This window comes from Choloepus didactylus, chromosome 16 (assembly GCF_015220235.1).
Source record: "Choloepus didactylus isolate mChoDid1 chromosome 16, mChoDid1.pri, whole genome shotgun sequence".
Classification (NCBI taxonomy): Eukaryota; Metazoa; Chordata; class Mammalia; order Pilosa; family Megalonychidae; genus Choloepus; species Choloepus didactylus.
In genome coordinates, this window is record NC_051322.1 from 98,708 (window position 1) to 123,352 (window position 24,645).

At 47.2% G+C, this 24,645-nt stretch overlaps 1 protein-coding gene across 1 annotated transcript in view; it reads left to right on the plus strand.

Moving 5' to 3' along the window:
- PARD6G (par-6 family cell polarity regulator gamma) overlaps positions 1 to 24,112 on the plus strand; it is a 104,810-nt gene extending 80,698 nt beyond the window's left edge. Inside the window, exon 3 of the mRNA XM_037805679.1 lies at positions 20,937 to 24,112. Coding sequence (XP_037661607.1) covers positions 20,937 to 21,775 — 839 coding nt within the window. The 3' untranslated portion in view covers positions 21,776 to 24,112. The remainder of the gene's footprint in view (positions 1 to 20,936) is intronic.
- The last annotated feature ends 533 nt before the right edge of the window (positions 24,113 to 24,645 follow it).

Here is a 24,645-nt window from a genome sequence, read left to right on the forward strand (position 1 = left end):
AAAGAAACTGTCAACCAAATTAAAAAGATTCTGGATACTGATAGTACAAGACTAGAGGAAGCTGAACAGTGAATCAGTGACCTGGAGGATGACAAAATGGAAAATGAAAGAACAAAAGAAAGAATCAGGAAAAAAAATCAAAAAAATCAAAATGGACCTCAGGGATATGATAGATAAAATAAAACATCCAAATATAAGACTCATTGGTGTCCCAGAGGGGAAGAGAAGGGTAAAGGTCTAGAAAGAGTATTCAAAGAAATTGTTGAGGAAAACATCCCAAACCTTCTACTCAACATAAATACACAAAGCACAAATTCTCAGCGAACTCCAAGTAGAATCAGTCCAAATAAACCCACTCCAAGACATATTCTGATCAGACTGTCAAATACTGAAGAGAAGGAGCAAGTTCTGAAAGCAGCAAGAGAAAAGCAATTCACCACATACAAAGGAAACAACATAAGACTAAGTAGTGAATACTTAGCGGCCACCATGACATATTTAAAATTCTGAGAGAGAAAAATTGCCAACCTAGAATACTTTATCCAGCAAAGCTCACCTTCAAATTTGAGGGAGAGCTTAAATTTTTCACAGAGAAACAAATGCTGAGAGATTTTGCTAATAAAAGACCTGCCCTACTTCAGATACTAAAGGAAGCCTACTGACAGAGAAACAAAGAAAAGAGAGCAAGATATGGAGAAAGTTTCAGTACAAAGAGATTCAATATTGGTTCATTAAAGGACAATAAGAGAGAGAGAGAAAAAATACATCTGACAAACATAAACCAAAGGATAAGATGGCTGATTCAAGAAATGCCTTCATAGTGATAACATTGAATGTAAATGGATTGAACTCCTCTATTAAAAGATATAGATTGGCAGAATGGATCAAAAAATATAAACCATCAGGATGTTGCATACAAGAGACTCATCGTAGACACAGGGACACAAAGAAATTGAAAGTGAAAGGATGGAAAAAAATTTCATGCAAGCTACAGCCAAAAGAAAGCAGGAGTAGCAATACTAATCTCAGATAAAATAGACTTTAAATGCAAGGATGTTAGGAGAGACAAAGAAGGCCACTACATACTAATAAAAGGGGCAATTCAACAAGAAGAAATAACAATCATAACTGTTTATGCACCCAATCATGGTGCCACAAAATACATGAGACAACACTGGCAAAACTAAAGGATGCAATGGATGTTTCCACAATAACTGTGGGAGACTTCAACACATCACTCTCTCCTATAGATAGATCAACCAGACAGAAGACCAATAAGGAAATTGAAAAGCTAAACAATCTTATAAATGAATTTGATTTAACAGACATATATAGAACATTACAACCCAAATCACCAGGATACACATTCTTCTCTAGTGCTCACGGAACTTTCTCCAGAATAGACCATATGCTGGGACATAAAACAAGCCTCAATAAATTTAAAAAAATTGAAATTATTCAAAGCACATTCTCTGACCACAGTGGAATACAATTAGAAGTCAATAACCATCAGTGACTTAAAAAATTCACAAATAACCTGGAGGTTAAACAACACACTCCTAAACAATCAGTGGGTTAAAGAAGAAATAGCAAAAGAAATTGCTAAATATATAGGAACGAATGAAAATGAGAACACAACATATCAAAACCTATGGGATGCAGCAAAAGTGGTACTGAGAGGGAAAGTTTATAGCACTAAACCCATACATCAAAAAGGAAGAAAGAGCTAAAATCACAGAACTAATGAAGCAACTGAAGAAGCTAGAAAATGAACAGCAAACCAATCTTAAACCAAGTAGAAGAAAAGAAATAAGAAGGATTAAGGCAGAAATAAATGACATAGAGAACAAAAAAAGAAACAACAGAAAGAATAAATAACACCAAGAGTTGGTTCTTTAAAAAGATCAACAAGATTGACAAGCCCCTAGCTAGACTGACAAAATCAAAAAGAGAGAAGACCCATATAAACAAAATAATGAAGAGAAAGGTGACATTACTGTGGATCCTGAAGAAATTAAAAAAATTATCAGAGGATACTATGAACAACTGTATGCCAACAAACTGGATAATGTAGAAGACATGGACAACCTCCTGGAAACATATGAACAACCTAGACTGACCAGAGAAGAAATAGAAGACCTCAACCAACCAATCACAAGCAAAGAGATCCAATCAGTCATCAAAAACTTCCCACAAATAAATGCCCAGGGCCAGATGGCTTCACAGGGGAATTCTACAAAACTTTCCAGATAGAACTGACACCAATCCTACTTAAACTCTTTCAAAACATCGAAGAAAATGGAACACTACCTAACACATTTTATGAAGCTAACATCAAGCTAATACCAAAACTAGGCAAAGATGCCACAAAAAAGGAAAATACCGGCCAATCTCCCTAATTAACATAGATGCAAAAATTCTCAACAAAATACTGGCAAATGGAATCCAAAGACACACTAAAAAAATCATACACCATGACCAAGTGGGGTTCATTCCAGGCATGCAAGAATGGTTCAACATAAGAAAATCAATCAATGTAACACAACACATTAACAAATCAAAACAGAAAATTCAAATGATCATCTCAATAGATGCTGTGATGGTTAGGTTCATGTGTCAACTTGGCCAGGTGACCCAGCTGTCTGGTCAAGTAAACACTGGCCTAACAATTGCTGTGAGGACATTTGAGGCTGGTTGATAAGCCAACAGGCTGGTTTATTAGATCATCAGTCAATTGACTGCAGCTGTGACTGATGACTCATCAAGGGCATGCCTTCCACAATGAGAGAATGTAATTGGCTGGATATGATCCAATTAATCAGTTGAAGACTTATAAGCAAGACAGATGGAGGACCTTCACTTCTTCTTCGGCTGCCCAGTGAAGCGTTTCCTGAGGAGTTCATTGAAGTTGCCGGTTTGTTTCCTGAGGAGTTCATCGAACACGTTCGTCAAAGATCCCAGTTCATTTCCTGAGGAGTTTGTCGAAGTTGCTGGTTCGTTTCCTGAGGCGTTCATTGGACATCTTCCTTGGAGTTGACAGTTTGTTGACGGCTCTACGGAATATGGACTCGTGCATACCCACAGTTGCGTGTCACTTTTACAATTTGATAATCAGAGACACCTCTCATTGATTCTGTTTCCCTAGAGAAACCTAACTAATACAGATGCTGAAAAAGCATTAGACAAAATCCAACATTGCTTTTTGATAAAAATACTTCAAAACTTAGGAACCGAAGGAAACTTCATCATATGATAAAGAGCATATATGAAAAACCCACAGCCAGCATCGTACTCAATGGTGAGAGGCTGAAAGCCTTCCCTCTAAGATTAGGAACTAGACAAGGATGCCCGCTGTCACCACTGTTATTCAACACTGTGCTAGAAGTGCTAGCCAGGACAATCCAGCAAGACAAAGAAATAAAAGGCACCCAAATTGGAAAGGAAGAAGTAAAAGTATCATTATTTTCAGATGATGTGATCTTATGTCTGGAAAACCCTGAGAGTCAACAATACAGCTACTGGAGCTGATAAACAAATTTAGCAAAGTAGCAGGATACAAGGTTAATGCACATAAGTCAGTAATGTTTCTATATGCTAGAAATGAAAGAAGTGAAGAGACACCAAAGAAAAAGATACCCTTTTCAATAGCAACTAAAAAAAATCAAGTACCTAGGAATAAACTTAACCAAAGATGTAAAAGACCTATACAAAGAAAACTACATAACTTTACTAAAATAAATAGAAAGGGACCTTAAAAGATGGAAAAATATTCCATGTTCATGGATAGGAAGGTTGAATGTCATTAAGATGTCAATCTACCCAAACTCATCTACAGATTCGATGCAATCTCAATCAAAATTCCAACAACCTACTTTGCAGATTTGGAAAGGCTAGTTATCAAATATATTTGGAAAGGGAAGATGCCTTGAATTGCTAAAAACATTCTAAAAAAAAGAAAAACTAAGTGGGAGGACTTACACTCCCTGACTTTGAAACTTACTATAAAGCCACAGTAGTCAAAACAGCATGGTACTGGCACAAAGATAGACATATTGATCAATGGAATCGCATTGAGAATTCAGAGATAGATCCCCAGATCTATGGCTGACTGATCTTTGATAAGGCCCCCAAAGTCACTGAACTGGGACATAACAGTCTTTTCAACAAATGGGGCTGGGAGAGTTGGATATCCATACCAAAAGAATGAAAGACGACCCCTACCTCACAACCTACACAAAAATTAACTCAAAATGGACCAAAGACCTCAATATAAAAGACAATACCATAAAACTCCTAGAAGATAATGTAAGGAGACATCTTCAAGACCTTGTATTAGGTCACTTCCTAGACTTACATCCAAAGCACAAGCAACAAAAGAAAAAATAGATAAATGGGGACTCCTCAAGCTTAGAAGTTTCTGTACCTCAAAGGAATTTGTCAAAAAGGTGAAGAGGCACCCAACTCAATGGAAAAAAATTTTTGGAAACCATGTATCTGACAAAAGACTGATATCTTGCATATATAAAGAAATCCTACAACTCAATGACAGTAGTACAGACAGCCCAATTATAAAATGGGCAAAAGATATGAAAAGACAGTTCTCTGAAGGGGAAATATAAATGGCCAAGAAACACATGAAAAAATGTTCAGCTTCACTAGCTATTAAAGAGATGCAAATTAAGACCACAATGAGATACCTTCTCGCACCAATTAGAATGGCTGCCATTAAACAAACAGGAAACTACAAATGCTGGAAAGGATGTGGAGAAATTGGAACTCTTATTCATTGTTGGTGGGACTGTATAATGGTTCAGCCACTCTGGAAGACAGTCTGGCAGTTCCTTAGGAAACTAGATAAAGAGTTACCCCTCAATCCAGCAATTGCACTTTTCGGTATACACCTAGAAGATAAGGAAGCAGTGACGCAAACAGATATCTGCATGCCAATGTTCATAGCAGCATTATTCACAATTGCCAAGAGATGGAAACAACCCAAATGTCCTTCAACAGATGAGTGAATAAATAAAATGTGGTTTGTACATATGATGGAATACTATCCAGCAGTAAGAAGGAACAATGTCGTGAAACATATGACAACTTGGATGAACCTTGAAGACATAATGCTAAGTGAAATAAGCCAGGCACAAAAAGAGAAATATTATATGCTACCACTAATGTGAACATTGCTGGGGGAGAATGCAAGGGTGTTGGGCTTCCCCGCCTCGATGGTTGCTGATGTGCTCACAGACATTGGGGACTGGTGGTTTGATGGGCTGAGCCCTCTACCATGGGACCTGCCCTTGGGAAGACTGTTGCTGCAAAGGAGAGGCTAGGCCTCCCTATAATTGTTCCTAAGAGCCTCCTCCCGAATGCCTCTTTGTTGCTCAGATGTGGCCCTCTCTCTCTAGCTAAGCCAACTTGGCAGCTGAAATCACTGCCCTCCCCCGTATGTGGGATCAAACAACCAGGGGCGTGAATCTCCCTGGCAACGTGGAATATGGCTCCCAGGGATGAATCTAGACCTGGCATCATGGGATGGAGAACATCTTCTTGACCAAAAGCAGGATGTGAAAGGAAATGAAATAAGCTTCAGTGGCAGAGAGATTCCAAAAGCAGCCGAGAGGTCACTCTGGTGGGCACTCTTATGCACAATTTAGACAACCCTTTTTAGGTTCTAAAGAATTGGGGTAGCTAGCAGTGCCACTTGTCCTCCGTCTCCTACTCTGGACAGAGGCTCTGCAAAGCAGGAACTTGTCTTGTCACTACTGAAGCGAGAAACACTAGGCGCTTGGCAGGTGGCACTGCCCCAGGAGGGCCGCGGTCTGACCGGGAGAGGCTGAGAACTCTGTGTTCCTGCGTCCCTCCCGGGAGCCCCAAGGCACAGGCAGAGGGTCCAGAGCCACACCTTGTGGGGTTACCGTTAGTGCAGAAGAAATGTCGCGTCCTGCTGGCTCACCAATGGTGTAAGCACTGGCACCTGGTTTACTTTGAAAGAAAATGTTAGGTCATTCTAAGAAATAGTGTGTGTATGTACCAGATAACAAGTTTTAGCCTTTTATGCTTTAAGGCATTTTTAGCCAGTTTCATAATTAGAAGGTTTTGGGTTTAAGAGTATTTTCTTGAGGTATATTGTTTATTTATTTCTTGCCAATTTGTATGAACTTTAGGGTAGGTTTGCAAGTGCTTTTTTTAAGCATTTTTACTAGTTTTCTGGATTAAAAGAAACTTTATGAATTTTTTAATGAATTTTTAAAATGAATATCAGGCTTCTGGTGAATTGTCCAAAAGTAATTTGCTTGAAAATGAATATCTCCATCTATAAGTTAACATATTTATAAGTTTTGGATACCCAAGATGATTTTGCATTTTTCAAATTCTTAAAGCAATTTTGTCCATTTCCCAAGGATTTTTTGCATGCTTTTAAATTTTAAATTTGCTTATTGAATTATGTTTTTCATAGTTAAATAACGATAACTAAACTAAAGTCATCTTCATGTGTGGGGAAAGGCTTCCAACAGAACAAAAGCATGGCTAACATTCCTTGGCCATTCCTGAAAAGATCATTACTAATAGAGATGTTATTTAAGACTGTGAAACACAGGAAGTTGTCGAAATTCAGGGTGTGATCCCAATGAGCCCCAGGCAACACCAAGCCCTGGCCACAGCCCCCTCCCGCTCACCGTCACTCCACACCTCCCTGAGCGCAGAATCGTTCTGCTTCTACCTGAGAGGCCAGAGGGCAGGACCAAGGGGCACGCCGAGGCCCTGGCAGCCTGTGTGAAGGAAAGGCGCAGTGTCACTGGAAGATTCCCACCCCAACGTGCTGTCAACACCACCTGGCATGAAAGGCCATGCCCAGGAGGGGGCCGCTGCGGGCGAGTCAGGGCAGGGAGAGGAGCCGGCCTGGTGGTCCTGCCCTCGGAGCCACCGCCCAAGGCCTGGTGCCCCCCACACACGCACCGGCCTCTCATCTGGCCGCCCTGCTCTCCACCCCCTGCCCTCCCACCCTCCTGTTGCAAGCCTCTCCATCCCTGCGTGCCCCACAGCCACCTCCTCTCTGAAGCCGCAAGGCCGGGTCCGGATAAACCCTAAATCCTCCCATCTCCACAGCTCAGGGCCCACCGCTGGCCTTCCCCGTGGGCCTGGGCTGCCTGTGGCAGTGCCCATCCCAGTGCTTGGGAGACGTTCCAGGATGCGGTTCCGTGTCCCCTACAGCTGGTGGAGGGGGCCCTTGTTGCTTCTGTCCCGCCCCGCGCTCCCTGAGCCACTGGACGCTGACCCGATATCCTGGTGGCAGCGGCACACGTCCCGGCCTCGCAAGTCCCCGAGGGCCTTGCCCTCAGGCCTGGCTGCTTACTGCACGTGAGAGCCCCAGAGCTGGGTAAACAGGATGGATGGCTGCCCTTAAGCAGTTTTTACTTTTGTCCTAACATTCCTGTAACAGCTCCCTGCAAAGAGAAACATAGTCTACCCATCTGCCTGTTTAAATTAAAATGTTTTCTTCAGGAATTGAGAACAGGGAAGACACTTGACACCGTGCTCATCGCAGCGTTGTTCCCAATAGCCCAAAGGTCGAGCAAGGAGCTGCTTCAGCAGGCGAAGGGCGGAGCTGCCACCATCCCACAGAAGACACCACTCCGTCCTACACAGGAACAAAGCTCTTGAAGCCTTGAAGACATCGGGTTGAGTGAAATACACCAGGCGCAGAAGGGCAGATATGGTACAACTCCACTTACATGAAACATCTAGAATAAGCGAATCACAGAGACGGGCTGTGGGGGCTGCGGCGCGGAGTTCCGGCCCAGCGCGTGCAGAGTCCGTGTGGGGCGGTGGGCGGCGGTGGTGGGGCCTCCACGTGTGACTGGATTCAGTGCCGCGGAATCGTACACTGAAAAATGGTGTAGAAGGGAGCTTCTGTCATAAAGATGTTATCACAATTTTTAAAAACGTCTTCTCTAGCATAACCATTGGCCAAATCGACCTTATTCAGTGACTCGGCCTTGCTTCCAGGCAGCGGTCGTGGAGCGCGGAGTCGCCCGCGCCCTGGAGCTGGGAGTCGGGGGTCGCCCCGCCGCGCACCCCGCGGGCTCGGCCCTGCCTGGAGGGGGCCGTGCGCATGAGGAACGTCTGCTGCTCCCCGAGTCGCGCAGCAAGGAGCCCCCCGGAGCTGGGACTGCCTCGGTCCCCAGAGGAGGGTCTGCTGTGAGGCGCCTGCGCTGGCTGCGCGGGGAGGGGACGAGGCAGGGGCTCGCCCTGCAGCCGGGGAGGACGCCGGCGGCGGCAGGGTTGGAGGCGCAAATCCCAGCGAAATGCCCTGCGGAGACGGCGCCGCTGGCGCTGCTGCTGTAAGTGCGCGGCCGGGGGCTCTGTCCTGCGCGGTGACCACGGTGCTCGCGCGGCGCGATCCGCTGTTCGTTCGGGCAACAGCATGGACGGTTAGTCTCCAAATAACCTTATTTTCCTCTCATGTAAATTCAAAATGGGACCCCGCAGTGACTTGTGACCCCTCCTGTCCCCGCCGTCTCCGACGCGGGAGGCTGTGGACGGCGCTGCCCGGGGCCTGGGGCGGGGTGAGGCCCCTGCGGGAGCGCGCTGCTCCCCTCGCTCCCGCCACCAACAGCCGGCCCTTGGCGGTCAGCAAGTCCAGGACAGCGCAGCTTCCTCCCGTCTGACCGTCTGTGGGACACCAGGAAGGCCCACCGAGGCCGCCGAGGTGCTTCCCGCAGCGAGTGGGGCTCTCCCAGCCCATGGCCAAGGTCAGCCCGGCCTCCCGCCCTCGGCGTCTGGGAGGGCGGCTCCGTGGACGCCGCAGGGCCTGGGTCCCGGTGGTGCTGGGTTATCACAAACGGGGTCGGTAAACCAGCCTCTCCCACCAGCCTCCTGTAGCTGTGATTGCAGCAGTACTTTGAAATGGAAACTTTAAGCACATTCTGATCCCATCAGCTAGTGGCGAGCGAAAGCGGCAAAGGACTTGACACCCCCCGCAGCCAGGAGTCACCCAGCCTCCATCCCCAGGCGCTCGCCTGTGTGTGTGTGTGTGTGTGTGTGTGTGTGTGTGTGTGTGTGTGTGTGTGTGGGTGTGTGTGTGTGGGTGCGCGCGCGCTTGGGGAGGAGGCTAACAGCTCCACGCCTTGGTGGGGGCACATGCCCCTTCCTCATCAAGTGAAGGGAGCTGCGTGGTGCTTCTCTCCCCGCTTTATGTTTGTCTCCCTTTGTTCAAGGCCACGTGGATGGATCCTCTTGTCATGGGAGACAGCCCAGAAAAGCTCCGGGAGAGGCACTCTGCCGTCTCCCTCACCGGGAGGCCCGGCTCAGCCTCGGGGCAGCAGGCTGACCCAGTTAAGCACACACATGCTGACTGGACACATAGACTGAGGGGACTATTTTGCAGGAAACAGTTCTCAGAATAATCTTTAATTTGAGAACCTCTGAGTGCCCCAGTTTTATGATCCCCAGGCCCTACCCCTCCTCCTGTCAAGTATATCTTGAAATAGAAGTGGGAGAAGAAAATATCTAGTTTTAGTGAAGATGTTTAACAGGAGATGGTGACAGGGTGGGTGGACATTTAACTAAAAAATATAACTCCTTTAATTGTTTACTTGGTGGAAAATAGATGGTTTAAAATACTGCTTTATAAAGAAGCTGTGACAGTTTTTGCTATTATAAAATGGTATTTTAAGGACCAAAGTTGGAATCTTAGGAATGGGGCATTCTTTTGAACAAATTTTAAGAGAGTTGGAAAATTTTGACTAATAAAATCCATATGCAACGATTCATATTTAATTGTGAACATAATTGGATTATCGGGAAACTTTACATTTCAGCCTCAATGCTGTTCACTGAAATCAAATCACCAGTTTGTGTTCTGCCAGTTAAGGAGCCAGGGCAGCAGGTAAACGTGGCCAAATGTGCTCTGGGAAGGCTGGCCCAGTGCAGTGTCCTTCCTTCCTGACACCTTCCCCCTGGGAAGGGGAAAGTTTTGTGGACTTCCACGTCTTTGTCTCATTTCCTTGAGAAGGTAGGAAGGAGACTGTGCAGCTCCATGTCCCGGGACCCCTGGAGTGTATGGGAAAGGGATTCACGTGAACCCAGCCACCCACCTGCTTCAGGAGACGCGCCCTCCCCAACTTGCTTCCCTCTTCCGTGGGACAGAACGTTCAGGGACAGTCTGCCCGCCACTCACCGGCTGGGTGTGGGGGTAGTTCCGTTCCCGAACACTTCTCTTGGAGGACCACGGAGCAAAATTTATACCCAGTGTGAAGGACTCATTTTCTTTCCACTTAAACGACTTGCCAGTGGTTGACACAATACTTCACCGACACCTTGTTAGAAGTAGGCCCCGAACCCACAGCCACAGCCTGGCCAGGCCTATTTAGAGGCACAAGATCTCAGGTGCCCCCAGACCCCCTGAGTCAGAGTGTGGTCCAGTCTGAGAAGCACTGAAGTTGACCCACTCACGGCCCCTTCCTGAGAATCACCAAGAAATTCTCCCCCCGGGGGTCTCTTCCCTGCTTCTCCACCACTTGGTAAAGGGATGGACCCTGGGAAAGGAAGGCAGGAGGCCCCCCCCCCTCCACAAGGACCGCAGCAGGCCTGCGTCTTTGCTTCTGTTGGACGAGGGTCCTCCAGGTACCGGAACCACGGCTCCCTCCAGGCTCTCTGCCTGCGCCCCGTCGCCCCTTCTTCGCGATGCAGCCCGAAGCCTGTCTGGGGATGTGCCAAGGCATGAATATTCAGGATTTCACTCCCTCCCAGCCAAGCCTCCTCCACCAGGCCTTCCCCCTTTGCCTGTGTCCCGCGGGACCCTGGGCTCTGGCCCGAGGACCACCTGCCACCTGCAGAGCCTCAAGTCAGAGTGCATAGGTCTTTTGCTTAACTGTCCAGGATGCTGCGTGTGCCTGTGAGCAGGGGGCCTGTGTCTCAGCACAGATGTGGATGTGAGTGTGCATTTCTGTGCATGGGCTTGCATGTGTGTGCATGTCCTATGTGTGTCTGTGTGCGCACGTGTGCATGTCCATGCATGTGCTGTGTCTGTGAGCACACGTGTGCATGCCCGTGTGTACATGCATGTGTGCATGCCTTCTGCATGCCCTTGCACACATGCGTGCGTGCCCATGTGTGCATACCTGGGTGCCCGCACATGTGCATGCCTGTGTCCATGCATGTGTGCATGACCATGAGTGTGCACATGTGTATGTGTGCACAGTCTTCCACACTGGGGCATGAATCTGCAGGAACCACAGCTGTATCCTCTGCTTGGGTGACTCCCCTCCAGCGTGCTCAGTTTTATTTTTTAATTGTTATAATTGGTGTTTTGTACTTAACAGTAATAAATATTCCATATGTTGATGGCAGGTCCTAAAGGGAGCCTTGGCCTTGCAACACCTTTAGATTTGCTGGAGCTCCCTGAAGCATGGGTATCCCTGGGGAGGTGGGAGTACAGAACCCAAGGCTTGACTACCCCAGTCAGGTGGAGACTTAGATTTTATAAGCAAATCCTGCAGAACCACCGGAAGGTCTTGAGACAGTGGACATGTGTTAAATGGAAGTGCTTCGTAAACTGCAAAGTCCTCTGGAATCAGTGATAAGTTAGACACTCATGTTTCTTTTCAGCTGTCTGGTCATCTCTACTGTTTTTTAAAAACAAGCCGCCACTGAGCAGTTGCGTTTCCTCATCTGGTGACTAATCAGATCTTGGGATGGAAGGGTGGTTCCCGGGGGGCATGACTTGAAGTGGGGGCGTGTAATGAATTGTGGAAGCCTTTGGGCTCCAAGAGAGGGGGAGGCATTGGGAGAGGCTAGCAGCGATAGTAGGAAAACTGTTGGGAGAGCCAAATCCCATGTTGTTCTTCAAGAATGTGTGTTTAGTTTAATAATCAATATTTATTTGGTACAAAGTATTTATCTGGTACAGCTAGAATATTTTATTATAACTTTAAAACAGATTAACTATTAATGTTGCAATACATCATTGTGTAATAATAATGTGTTGTTCAAAGAAAAGGTTGAGAGTAAAATTGTATCCAAAAATGTTGGGATCATTAAGGAAACCAGAATCTGCCATTTCCATGTTCATGCGCTTTCAGGATGGAAATACTAGTGTTTTGACGATTTGCAGCATGTTATTTGAAAGTAAAGGCTGGGTTTTGTCATCATAACTTTCTGACTTGCAGTTAGCTTAATACAAGAAATGGTTAATGTTTCTGTGTGTGCAACACTAGAAAGTGAGAATGGCATTAACCAGTTGGAAACTCTCCAGTTTTCTTAAGTTAACTGTCTACACTGTGGCCTTCTGTGTTGCACCACAGCCTCAGGCCAGCCAGTGTGCTCAGACGCTTGAGGGACCGTGCGTCCGTCCTCTGGCCTTCCTGACGGCTTCCACCTTTTGCTACAAACTTCAATTCCAGAACTTTCAGCAGATAAGGAGTCCTTCTGATACCCCCTGCAGCCCCCTTGGGAAGGGGTGGGAGAGCCTAGCAGCAGGCTGGGGGCAGTGGTCTCCGAGCACAGAGCAGGCCTCACCTAGCAGGATGCCCAGAGTCCTGCCCCAGGTGTTTTATTTGGGGGAAGCAGCGGAGAGTGGGAACTAGTCGGCTAACGATAGCTTGGCATGTTGGTGCTCGCGCAGAGCCGAGCAGATGGCGTCCGGGAGCCGAGCTCTCTGCTGCGTGGTGGGGAATACACTGGCAGCTGCCTTCATTTCAGAAGAAAAATTACAAGTGAGGAGTCACAGTGTTTGTTTACAGGTCCAGATGGTGACAAAATGGTAGCTTTGTTAGTCAGGAAATAAGTGGAAATGATAAATAAATTATAATGATTGTTGGCAGCTTCCTGGAGGTTAGATTCAATGCCACAAAAAAGCATTTACTAAAGTTTTAGAGGCAAAGACATATCTTTGAAAGGCTGAACGTGAAGCTGGCTTATATTTCACGTTGCACAACCTCCCCCTGTTAAATGGCTCTGTAGGTCAGCCTTGGCATGACTGCTCCTAGCAGGGCGTGAGTGCTCGGACCAGGCCTGCCACGAGCTTCCTTTGCAGAGCCCAGTTCCCACAGAGCCACTGTGGGATGGGGGATGGACAAGGGGACAAGCCCTGACCACGGGCTCTGACCCGCTGAGGAAGAGGGTGGGGCTCATATTTTGGAAAATGATATGTGAAGGGTTCTTTGGTATTGTTTTTATTTTTTATGTAAACTTGATTATTTTACTTCCAATTTAAAAATAAGTGACCATGTATTGACTGTGGACGGCTGCCTCCCGCCCCGTCCTCTTCGTTCTCTTAAGGCCTGTGTGGGCCCTGGCCTCCCTGGTTTCATGCTGTTACCCTGAGGAAATTTTTAGACTAGAAGCTAATGAAGAACAAATAGAACATACAAAAAACACTCAAATGTGGAAGTTATGTGCTGCCAGTCCTTTAGACAAGAAGAGAAAATCACACAGATAAAGTGTGTCAGCTCCAGGACTCCAGGAAAGGGATCCTGTGAGATGCGGTGTCACCCAGGTGAGGACAGACGACTCTGGGAGGGGACGGGGAGACGCAGGGGGGGCAGCGAGAGCCCAGGTGGGGGGAGGCCGTGAGCGGGAGGGGTCCCCATGAGCACTGAGAGCACTGCAGAGAAGGACAGGGGAGTGGGTCACCATGTGGGAAACATTAGAGCGGAAGGGTCAGCGTGGGAACTGGTTGACCCTCTCAAGGAGTCAGCTCTCTGTTTCATTGATTTTCTCTGTTGTTCTGTTTTCAGTTTCATTGGATGATCTCTTTTCTTTATTATTTCCTTTCTTCTGCTTGCTTTAGGTTTATTTTGCTCTTCTTTTTCTTGGTTCCTGACATGGGAACTTGGATTGTTGACTTGAGACTTTTCATTTTTCTTAATTTATGTCTTTACTGCTATTTTCCCTCTCAGCACTGTTTTAACTGTCCTACAATTTTGATAAGTTTTACTTTCATTTTCATTCAGTTCAATGTATTTTCTTATTTCCCTTGAGACTTTGTCTTTGACGTATGTGTTATTTAGAAGTGTGTTGAGTTTTCAAGTGTTCAGAGATTTTCCTGTTATCTGTTTTTGATTTCTAGTTTGATTGCATGTGGTCAGAGAACACATTCTGTATGCTTTCAGCTTTTAAAAATGTGTTGACGTTTGTTTTTTGACCAGGATATGCTCTATCTTGGTGTGTGACCCATGGCCCCTTGGAAAGAAAGTGTACTCTGCTGTTGATGGGTGGAGCCTCCTATAAACCAACACCTGTTTTTGGTGTGGTGCTGACATCTTCTATATCGCTGATTCTCTGTCTACCTGTTCTGTCAATTGTTGAGAGATAGGGGTTAAGTCTCAAACTATTCCTGTGAATTTGTCTATTTTTCCTTTCAGTTCTGTCAGGTTTTGGTTATGTTCTATTTTTTGTTTTTAGTTCTATCAGTTTTTGCTTCACATATTTTGCAGCTCTGTTGCTGGCGCATACACATTAAGGGTAGCTGAGTTGTCTTGGTGGGTTAGGTATTTTATCACTATGTAATGTTCTTCTCTATCTCTGGTCATTTTCTTTGCCCAAAGTCTCCTTTATCTGCTATTAATATAGCTTCTGATGTTTTCTTTAATATTTGCATGGTTTGTCTTTTTCTATCCTTTTACTTTCACCTGGCCGATGACATTACACCTGAAGTGACTTTCTTGTAGACAGCATTCAGTCGGGTCATGTATTTCTGTTTCTAAATCTAGTCTGCCAATCTCTTCTTCTAATTAAGGTATTTTGACCCTTTACACTTAAAGTAATTGTCAAAATGTTAAGTATGCCATTTTATTTTTGGCTTCTCTTTGTTCTGTCTTTTGTTTCTCTTTCTTTTTTCTGCCATCCTGTGAGTTACTTGAACACTTTTTAGAATTCCATTTTGATTTGTCTATTGTGTGTTTGAGTGCATCTCTTTGTATAGCTTTCTTCATGGTTGCTCTGGATATTAAATCATATATATACATAACTTATCACAGTCTTTTGGTCTCATCATTTTACCAGGTCAAGTGAAGTACAGAAACATCTCATTACATCTCTTTACCCTCCTGTTCTGGTTTGCCAGTGCTGTCGTTATGCAAAATTGTTCATTTCTAAAGGATATTTTTGCAGTGTTTAGAGTTTTGGTTTAACAGTTCTTTTCTTTCAGCATTTGAAAAATAATGTGCCTCCTCCTTCTCACCTCCATGGCTCCTGAGGAGAAATCCACTGTCATTCAAATTGTTTTCCCCTATTAGGAAATCATTTTTCTCTGGCTGCTTTCAAGACTTTTTTAGTTTTCAGAAGTTTAATTATGATGTGTTTCGGAGTGGATTTCTTCAAGTTTATCTTCTTTGGGGTCAGTCAACATTTTGAGTTTGTTGGTTTATGTCTCTTGCCATATTTGGAAAATTTTCAGGCACTATTTCCTCAAGCACTTTCTTTCTCTTGTGCTTCCAGGACTCCAGTGACAAGACTGGTAGATCTTTTGTTATATTCCCACAGGTTCCAGAGGGTTTGTTGATTTTTTTAGCTGAATATTTTCCCTCTGTTGCTCAGGTTGGTTAATTTCTAGTTTTCTATCCTCCAGTTCACGGATTCTTTCCTCTATCCCCTCTATTCTGCTACTGATGAGCCCACCCACTGATCTTTACATTTCAACAATTATATTTTTCTGTCCCAAAATTTCCATTTGGTTCTCCTTTTCATCGTCTCTTTTTGCTGAAACTCTCTATGAGCTTGCTGAGGCTTTTTTTTTTTTTTTTTCATTTTTTTCAAGCATATTTATAATTGTTCATTGAAACATTTTTATCTAGGCTGCTTTAAATGTTTGTCAGATAATTCTAGCATCTCTGTCACCTCAGTGTTGGCATCTATTAATCATCTTTTCCATTCAGTTTGAGATCTTTCAGTTCCTGGTATAACAGGCGATTTTCTATTGAAACTCCACGTTTTGGTATTTTGTGTAAGACTCTGGATCTTATTTTAATGCTCTGTTTCAGCAGGCCTCCTCAGACACTGCTCTGGCAGGAGACATGGAGCTGGAAGCCCATGTTCTCCATGGGGCCCGCGGTCAGCAGGTGGGCAGGTGACTCCTCGTTACGACTGAGCAGGTGGGAGCTCTGGCTTCCCAGGTGGTGTCACCTGGCATTTAGGTGGGGGTGAGGGGTCTCTGTTACTGCTGGGAGATGGTGAGGCCCTGACTCTCTGCTGGGCCTCCTCTGACAGCAGCCTAGGTTGGTGGGAGTGGGGGGGGATTGGTTGAGGCACCTGTTACAGCCCAGGGCAGATGGGTGTCTGGGCTCCCACTTGGCCTCTGCTGGCGTGGCTGGAGGTGGGGCCACCATTTTTTCTGTGATGTTTGTCTAGAGTAAAGTAGTGATTATCTGAATGTTTTCTGTCTTGCTGGCTGCCCCTTTCGTGGTCCTTTGGTTAGAGAGAGAAGGCTGTTTGGGGACTTTGTAATCTGCTCCCCTTGATGTGTCCAGTTTGCTGGCTGCTTTGGCTCCAAGCCTGCGATGGAGGAGAAAACCCAGGAACTCACTGCCATGGCGTGACTTGGGTCCCGAGGCTCCCAGCTGGTCCACCTCTTCTCTCCTCCTCTCAGTCTCCCATGTGTATTTTATACATAATGGTTGAACTTAGCAGGAGGAATAAGGAAAAGTATGTCTACTCATTTTCCTGGAGTGTCCACATACTGTTTTTTATTGGTACATGGGTCCACTTACTTGTCTACCAAAGTTAACTCATGAACCCCATTTTGTCCTTCTCAGCCTGCCATTCTGGGGGTGGTGGCTGATACTCAGACAAAGCACAGAAGGACAATCCAGTTGATCCACCATGGGTGGCACATGGCCCAGGATGGGCACAGACCCTGGACAGGGCACACTTGGGGTTGCAATTTGGAAGGGGACCTTCTGGTTCAGCCATTGGGGGTGAACAGCAGGAGCAGGATTCAGTCAGGGAGTCGAGTGGCCCTCAGAAGTGAGTGGGTGGGCGGGGGCGGGGAGAGCCGGGAGCCAAACAAGCCCACTGGGTGGGGGTGGGGGTAGACAGACAGCCTTTAGGGTTTCTCCCACCATCACCCCCCACCAAAGCTCTGTAAGTCGGTAGCGTGAAGGAAAAGGAGACTCCCAGCAGTAGCATCTGTCCACGACACTCCAGGCCTTTAGGTCTCCACCCCCTTTCCCTTGTGCAAAGAACAGGTGACTCTGGTCTGTTTAACACCTTTGAGTGTGGAGACTCACTGCCCTTACAGGCAGCCTATCTGCCCATTCCAGTGTGGCCATCTGCCCTCTCACCTTTCCCTGGCCCCGCAGGCTGCCCAGTGGCCACCTAGGGCCTGGCCTCAGGTGGAGGAGTGTCCACCCCCCCCCACTCCCCCCATTTATCCAAACCTCCTTCCTTTGCCCCAGTGGTCCCAGCTCCTTAATCGGACCTCCCAGGAGCTCCCCACTGCCCTCCTGCAGAGAGCTTAGACATCAATTATTATTTCAACAAACGTCCCCTGAGCACCTCTGCAGCCAGGTGCAGGGAACAGAAGGTGGACTGGCCACATGCACCGTGCCATGCAGCAGCAGGCCTGAAGCGTGACTTTGCCAGATGTTACCGTCTGGGAAATGGCAGAGCCCCCGTCATGCACCCTCAGGAGCTGACATTGCTCAGGTGAGCTTTGCTTGGAGTTTTGCATCAGTTTCCGTTCCCTGTCAGTTAAAAAGAGCAGGTCATAGAGGGGATGCATTTGTTTTTTCAGTCTGAGGAGAACCTGCTCTTTCCCAGGTAAGGGGCCTTCCTAACCATGGCTGCCAGGAGGCCTGTGTCTGAACCCAGGTCTGTCAGCCCCCCCAACGTGCACCTGCACACACGCATGCACTCACACGTGCACACACATGTGCACGCTCACATGTGAACACATACACACATTCACACATTCACATGTGCACACAGGTACATGCCCACACTCACATGCCATATACATGCACACACACTTATGCACATGAACACTCATAGTTCACACTCATGAACACAAGCACACATGCATGCTCACATGTGAACACACACGTGAACACACTCACACATGAACACATGCACACCAACACCTGAACATGCACAAATGCACATGAGCACACACACACCCTCACTGCATCCAGAGCCGGTCTTGCTGCCCCTCACCATCCCTGTGGTGTCTTCTGTTGAACGCTGTGCTGGTGAGCCCCTTCTCTGGTCTCAGCCCCATCTGACCCCCGAAGCTAGTCCTCCTTCAGGAAGCTCCCCAGACTTCCCTCCTCAGTGTCTCTGTAATACCCAGCATTCTCATTACTGCCTTTATATGCGGCTTTATTTAAAATTGCGTCTGTGTCTCTCTCAGTGAACGTTACTTCAGGACGATGACTTGGGCTTATTCATCGTGGTATCCCTCGTATCGCAGAGAGCTGGTAGGAGTTCAGTAAACCTCTGTTGAACATTATCATCATCTTTTATTCCACATGGAGGCAGAGAGGTTGGAAGGATGACTAAGGACACAGAGCCAGCAAGTCAGGGCCAGGGTTAGAAATGTTGAGTGGGAATAATGTCCAGTTCCTTACTGATAGGTGAGCAAAATCACGGCTCAGGGCACGGCCTGCATGAAGATCCCATTTACGTAAAGCAAGGCCAGAGCACACCGTGTATGTGCACACATCTGGGGAGCAGAGTACATTAGACTTACTTATTACGAGCATGACAGAAAACACGGCCAGCTTATTTCCAAAGTCCTTCCACACCTGAGTGTGGAGAAAAGGTAGTGATGGTTTAGTTGATACTGTGATCCGTCCATCGATCCACTGTGCTGAGTGCTGGCTCAGGGAGGCTCCCCTTCCACAGCGGCTGGCGTCTCCATGCTCAGGTGTACTGGCCCCAGACCGTGGCGCTGGATCCCACAGGAGGCCGTTCCCTGCCAGGGCCAGATAGCCCAGTGCCCTCTCCACTCTCCAGGGTGAAGCTGATGGTGTCTTTGAAGCCCATTTGAGCGCTGCCCACCAGCATTCCGCAGCTCCTGAAGGAAACCAGCAGGCAGCAGCACCTGCTCACCAGCCTGAGCTCCCGGTGGCTCGTGCTGCCCGGGTTGGCTTGTTTGTATAATCTCGGCTGGCAGACAAGCTCCGACAAGCAGCGGCCCAGCTGCCAGCCTGGTGCTTTTGTGTGGGAATTAAGAGATGAGACCTCTTTGGAGGGAACTGAGCCTGGAGACAATTTTCTTTAGAATAGGTGTTTAAAGGAATTCTCTTGCCACCTCCCATGATTATTTTCGACTTGCTTTTCTACCTTTTTTCTGTTTCTTTTCTGCAACTGTCCCACCTGCAGGTTTTTGTTCTTTTTAATTACTCGCTCTCTCATTTTCCTATAGCGACATAAATGAGGCGGGGCCGGTGGCAGCATCACAGCTGGTGGCACTAAGAACATTTGCAGATGCTCAGACAATTGCCATCTGTGAGCTCTGCTTTCTCAGGAGGACCTGCTAAAATTGTCAAAGCCACTGTGTGGTGAGGGCAGCATAGCTCATGAAAGAAACTGGGTTGGATGGTTGGCCTCTGGCAGGCGGAAGGGGACAGGAGAAGAAACGTTCAGACGGAGCATTTGTCAGCAAAGCAGGAGCCACGGGGAGGCAGCCAAGGAGGCTCATCTGGACCAGGCGTGCGAAGTGCGGGCTGAGAGGGGTGGTGGCTGCCTCAGTGGCGTCAGCGCGGGGGCTAGGGAGGGCAGGGTGTGTGTGGGGGGGTGCCAGCAGCCCTCCTCTGCTGCCCCCACCAACCCAGAAGGCATTTTGTCACTGCAACTAAAACAAAAGAGGCTTGATACCAAAATAAAAGTAAAGAAACAGATGTCCTTCAGACATGAGAAAAATATTTTCTTCTCTTCAGGGTTTCCAAATGGTGCTGTCCTATTTCCTTCTATTTTTTCAGCTTTTTAAAATTTTACTTTAAACTGAGCTCTTTACTTCCTCATTTGTTCATTAACCTGCAGTGATTTTTTTCTCTTTCGCCAGAGCCCCACTGCAGGGGATGGCACCCCACAAGCCCTGTGGCCTGCTCTGGCTGGGCCGGTCTCGGTGGTCCCTCCCTGTGCCCCCAGGACCGCGACCTCTGACCCCGCTCACGTGCCTCCCCAGTTCTCAAATCTGAAACTTGTGGTTCTGCCAGGACTCCAAAGGAAGAGCATTTTCCTGCTTTCTCAGTGTTTCTCATCCACTTTGCTCACCTTATCGTTGCTAACCAGAAACATGTGGAAATGATTCTCAGGCTGTACCAAGTACCAAGAAACACCCTGCAGCCCCACTGAGCCGCTGGTTTCTTTACAGAGTCTGGGGGCACAGCTACCAAGAAGAGAAGAACTTAGAAAAGGATTTTTTATGATTAACTAGAAAAAGAACTTGAAGGAGAAGACATATATAGGGAAATAGTTTTTAAGAAATGGATTGGGTGAAATGTTAAGGGGCATGCGGAGGCCTCCCTCAGGGTCATCTGTTGTTTCTTCTCCTTGTTGCCATCTCTTAACCTTCACTTCCCTTGGCGCGGCTGCTTGGGGCTCCCTTTGGAGTCTCTAGGAGCATTGCTTTTGGGGAGCGGGTCTCCCCGGGTGTGGGCCAGGCATCCACCAACTGAAGGCCTATCTGAGCGCTGGCCCCGCAGGGCCCCTCCCGGCTTGCACGCGCAGCCCGCGCTGTGGGGCCGGCGAGACCATTTACAACGTAATTCCAGCGCGTTTGCAGAAAATCCCGTCTCACGGCCTCGGTGCTAGGTTATTTGAAACTTTCCCAAAGGTGAACGCGTAATAAAAACGACTTCACTCCACGCCTGCTTAGGCTTGTGCATGACCGCGCGGAAGAACCGACAGGTCTTCGCCGCGTGGCCGGCAGGGCTCGGCGGGTCCACGGGGCGCGCGTCCCTAACTGTCCTCTCTTTGGGCTGTTTCAGAGGAGGCGGACCACTACAGCTTCGGCGCGGGCGCCTTGTCGCGGAAGAAGAAGGCGCTGGTGACGCTGCGCGACGAGGGTCCCCGCCGGCGCGCCCACCTGCGCATCGGCGTGCCGCGCGACTTCCGCCCGGTCTCGTCCATCATCGACGTGGACATCCTCCCCGAGACGCACCGCAGGGTGCGGCTGTACCGGCACGGCTGCGAGAAGCCCCTGGGCTTCTACATCCGCGACGGCGCCAGCGTGCGCGTGACGCCGCAGGGGCTGGAGAAGGTGCCCGGCGTCTTCATCTCGCGCCTGGTGCCCGGCGGCCTGGCCGAGAGCACGGGGCTGCTGGCCGTCAACGACGAGGTGCTGGAGGTGAACGGCATCGAGGTGGCGGGGAAGACGCTGGACCAGGTCACGGACATGATGATCGCCAACAGCCACAACCTCATCGTCACCGTCAAGCCCGCCAACCAGAGGAACAACGTGGTCCGCGGCAGCCGCGCGTGCGGCAGCTCCGGCCAGTCCCCGGACAGCGCGGCCAGCCCCCGCGGCCTGCCGCCCTCGCGCGTGCTGCAGAACTTCCACCCCGACGAGGCGGAGAGCGACGACGAGGCCGACATCGTCATCGAGGGCGCGCTGGAGCCCGCGCGCGCAGCCCGCGGCAGCCTCTCCCGGCCCAACGGCGCGGGCCTGGCGCACAGACTGCAGCGCGAGCTGACCCTGGGCGGCCCCGGGCGCGACAGCAACGGCAGCGTCCACAGACTGCTCAGCTCGCTGAAGGCGGACCCGCGCCACAGCCTCGTCCTGCCGCAGGGAGGGGTCGAGGAGCACGGGCCGGCGGTCACGCTCTAGCGCCCGCGTCCCGGGCGGGGGTGGCCGCGGAGGTAAAACGCGCCGGGGAAATGTTCTTAAACCTTTTATTCCAATTTTAAAACAAGAAAAGCAGTTGCATACTTCAGCCTCTCTTTTTGTTGTTTTTATTTTGTTTATCCCTCCCCTCTCTCCCCCACCCTATCCTCTATTCCAACTCACTGGATAGAAAATAAAAATACTCTATTTTTGTAGAATTTCTCCACAGAATGTAGAACACACACACGCGCGGACACACTCCGCATCAGCGCCGTGTGCAGCTACTAGTTCCTTTGTAAATTGATAGAAAGGATGTGACCAAGTGCAGAAAATACTTCCTTTAGTATTCATACTTCATATGAAGCTTTAAAATTACTTTCTTTAAATAGCGTAATTCAATTTTTTAACTTAATCTATTTAAAAAAAGAACCCATGGGGTCAGCACAACATTTTCACTGTACTTTCTGCCAAGTTGCAAACAAGGCTGGTTTTGCTGATGGGCCTTAATACTAAGGAAAAGGATGTAACGATGAGGCCACGAGACCGTTTTTTTTAAAAACAAATGCACTGATTGCAGCGCATTTTCAGGCCCATGTCGTGATGGACACCAAGGGGACCAGAGAAGAAAGTTAAGGTGTTTGCTTCCCTGCTACAGGGACCACTACCAAGGATTCCACCCCAAAGGTTGAACCAAAACATTTTCTTATTGATAGTAAAATTGATGGATGGTAACTCCCAGTACTCAGCTCCCAAAATACATTCACGTCTGATCCAACTAGTGACAGAGGTTTCAGTTAAATATATTTCATTGTTACGAACAAAACAAAATAAATGTGCTGAAACTTGTAGTAGCTATAACCATGAAAGGTGAATTGCAAATGATCACGTAGTGTTATGTTCAGGTTTCATAAAAGCAAAAGGATGCTGAATGCCTGCATATCAAGTGGGAAAACTAACTGCACATTGAAATAGTAGCCCCACTCAAAAGCGACGGGCAGTCAGCCTCCGAAGGTAGATTTTGTTTTGGGAAACAGCTGGCTTTGTTGGATTGGATGGTAAGGTTTGGTAATACAACTCGAGATCAAAACCAACACTTGCATCTTGTTCCAGTGGACTGGTTGACTTGGGGGCAGTGATAAATGTTCTCAGCAGAAATGCTGGATAATAGCTCACCTCTAGGCCGGCGCTTTGAGGACAGCAGCCTGGGAGCGTGAGTCCTGTTGGCTTTGTTTTTAAAGCTACCCTGTCTTGGTCACAATTAGCACACACTGATTTTCATTTCCGGTGGGCAGTGGCACGGGTCGCTTGTTTTTAACTGAACAGGTCACACGAGTTTAATGATTTTTAACACATTAAATTCATTTGTCACTTCTTTTTGATCTTTTAGTAACATTTACGTATTTAGCAATTTTACAGGTTTATTCATGTTTGATCCAATTAAGTTTTATATGAAGTATATTTTCTGTTTGAATACAATGTTGAGGAGGAGAATGTTACACTTATACTTTAAGAGCTAAACTTTGACTAAATAAAACTTTCATGTAAATGCAGGTAAAAAATATTGCTTTCGGTTGTGGAAGATGCCAAGCTAAGTGTGTCTCTCTTGGATCCAGCACAGCCTGTTGGCCAGATGCTGTCTTGAGGTTTTGCTTTAATGTCTGTGAGGCTAACGAAATATGAAAATAGCATAACTCAAAGTTTTCATTTTTCTGCTTTCCTTAAGTAAAAAGCAAATTCTGTCTTTAGAAGCTATTTATTGGGCAGAAATAGCCCCTGTGTGTGGTTGTGTCTCCCGTACCTGTGTTCAGCTGTGTCCTCTGCGAAGGGTCGTTGGCTGCTTCATTCTAAGCACACACGAGACCAAAGGTGTCCCCACTCGCAGGCCTAGGCTGGGGACAGGCACGGGCTCAAGGGACAGGAACAGCGTCCCCATCAGTTCCCAGCAGTCAGACAAGTGTTTTTACTGGGGCAAGCATTATAGAACCCAAACTTAAGTGTTAAGTTACTACCAGAAATGAAATGTGCTTTTACTGAATTATTGCTGGTTATATCTTATTCAATAATTGGGTCTACTACCAAGAAAGAAAATTAAATTTCTTACCATGTTCTAAGTTGTTAAACAAATGTGAATAATATTTTAAAGGGGAAAAAAAGGCTTACTATGCGATTTGTGCACTATTGTTCATAATGTCAGGAATTGTGAACTGCTTGGATGTATTTTTCTACTCAGATCTGTACTTTTGTCATTTTCTTTTCTTTAAAAAAAACTATGTACTATTATATATTAAATTTTCTTGGTTTTATATATCAAATAATAAAAACCTTTTGCTTTTGAATTAATCCAATTAAGAATGTATTTCATTGTGTTCTAAATGAAGGCTAGAATATGAGTGCTAATGATGAGCAGAGAGCAGCGGACCTTTCGGAAGGGGTGCCTGTCGTCTTCACCACGTGCCATGTGTTCTCATTTAGGCCTCACGGCTCCTGTGCGGCAAGTACCACTGGTGAGAGAGGTGGGCGATAGCAGGGGAGCGAGACGGGGCACGGGTCCAGGACCTTCTTTTGAAGACCTTTTGAAATTGCTTGCCTGAATACTTATATGACCCTTCCTAAATATATTCTGGTTTGCAAAATTTCCAGTAATGCTCCACCATGCTGACGTAACACACACCATCATGACCCACCCCTTCCACAAACTACAACTATTGTGATAGCTGTGAGCATCGACATGACACACGCGAATCCTTCCAGTGACACAGAAAGGGGGCAGCCTGTTCCTTCTTAGGGTTGAGGAAACTGGAGCTGAGATGGGCAGTCAGCCCTAAGTGGGACACAGTCTCGAAAAATAATTGTGAGGTTTATCGGGACACTTG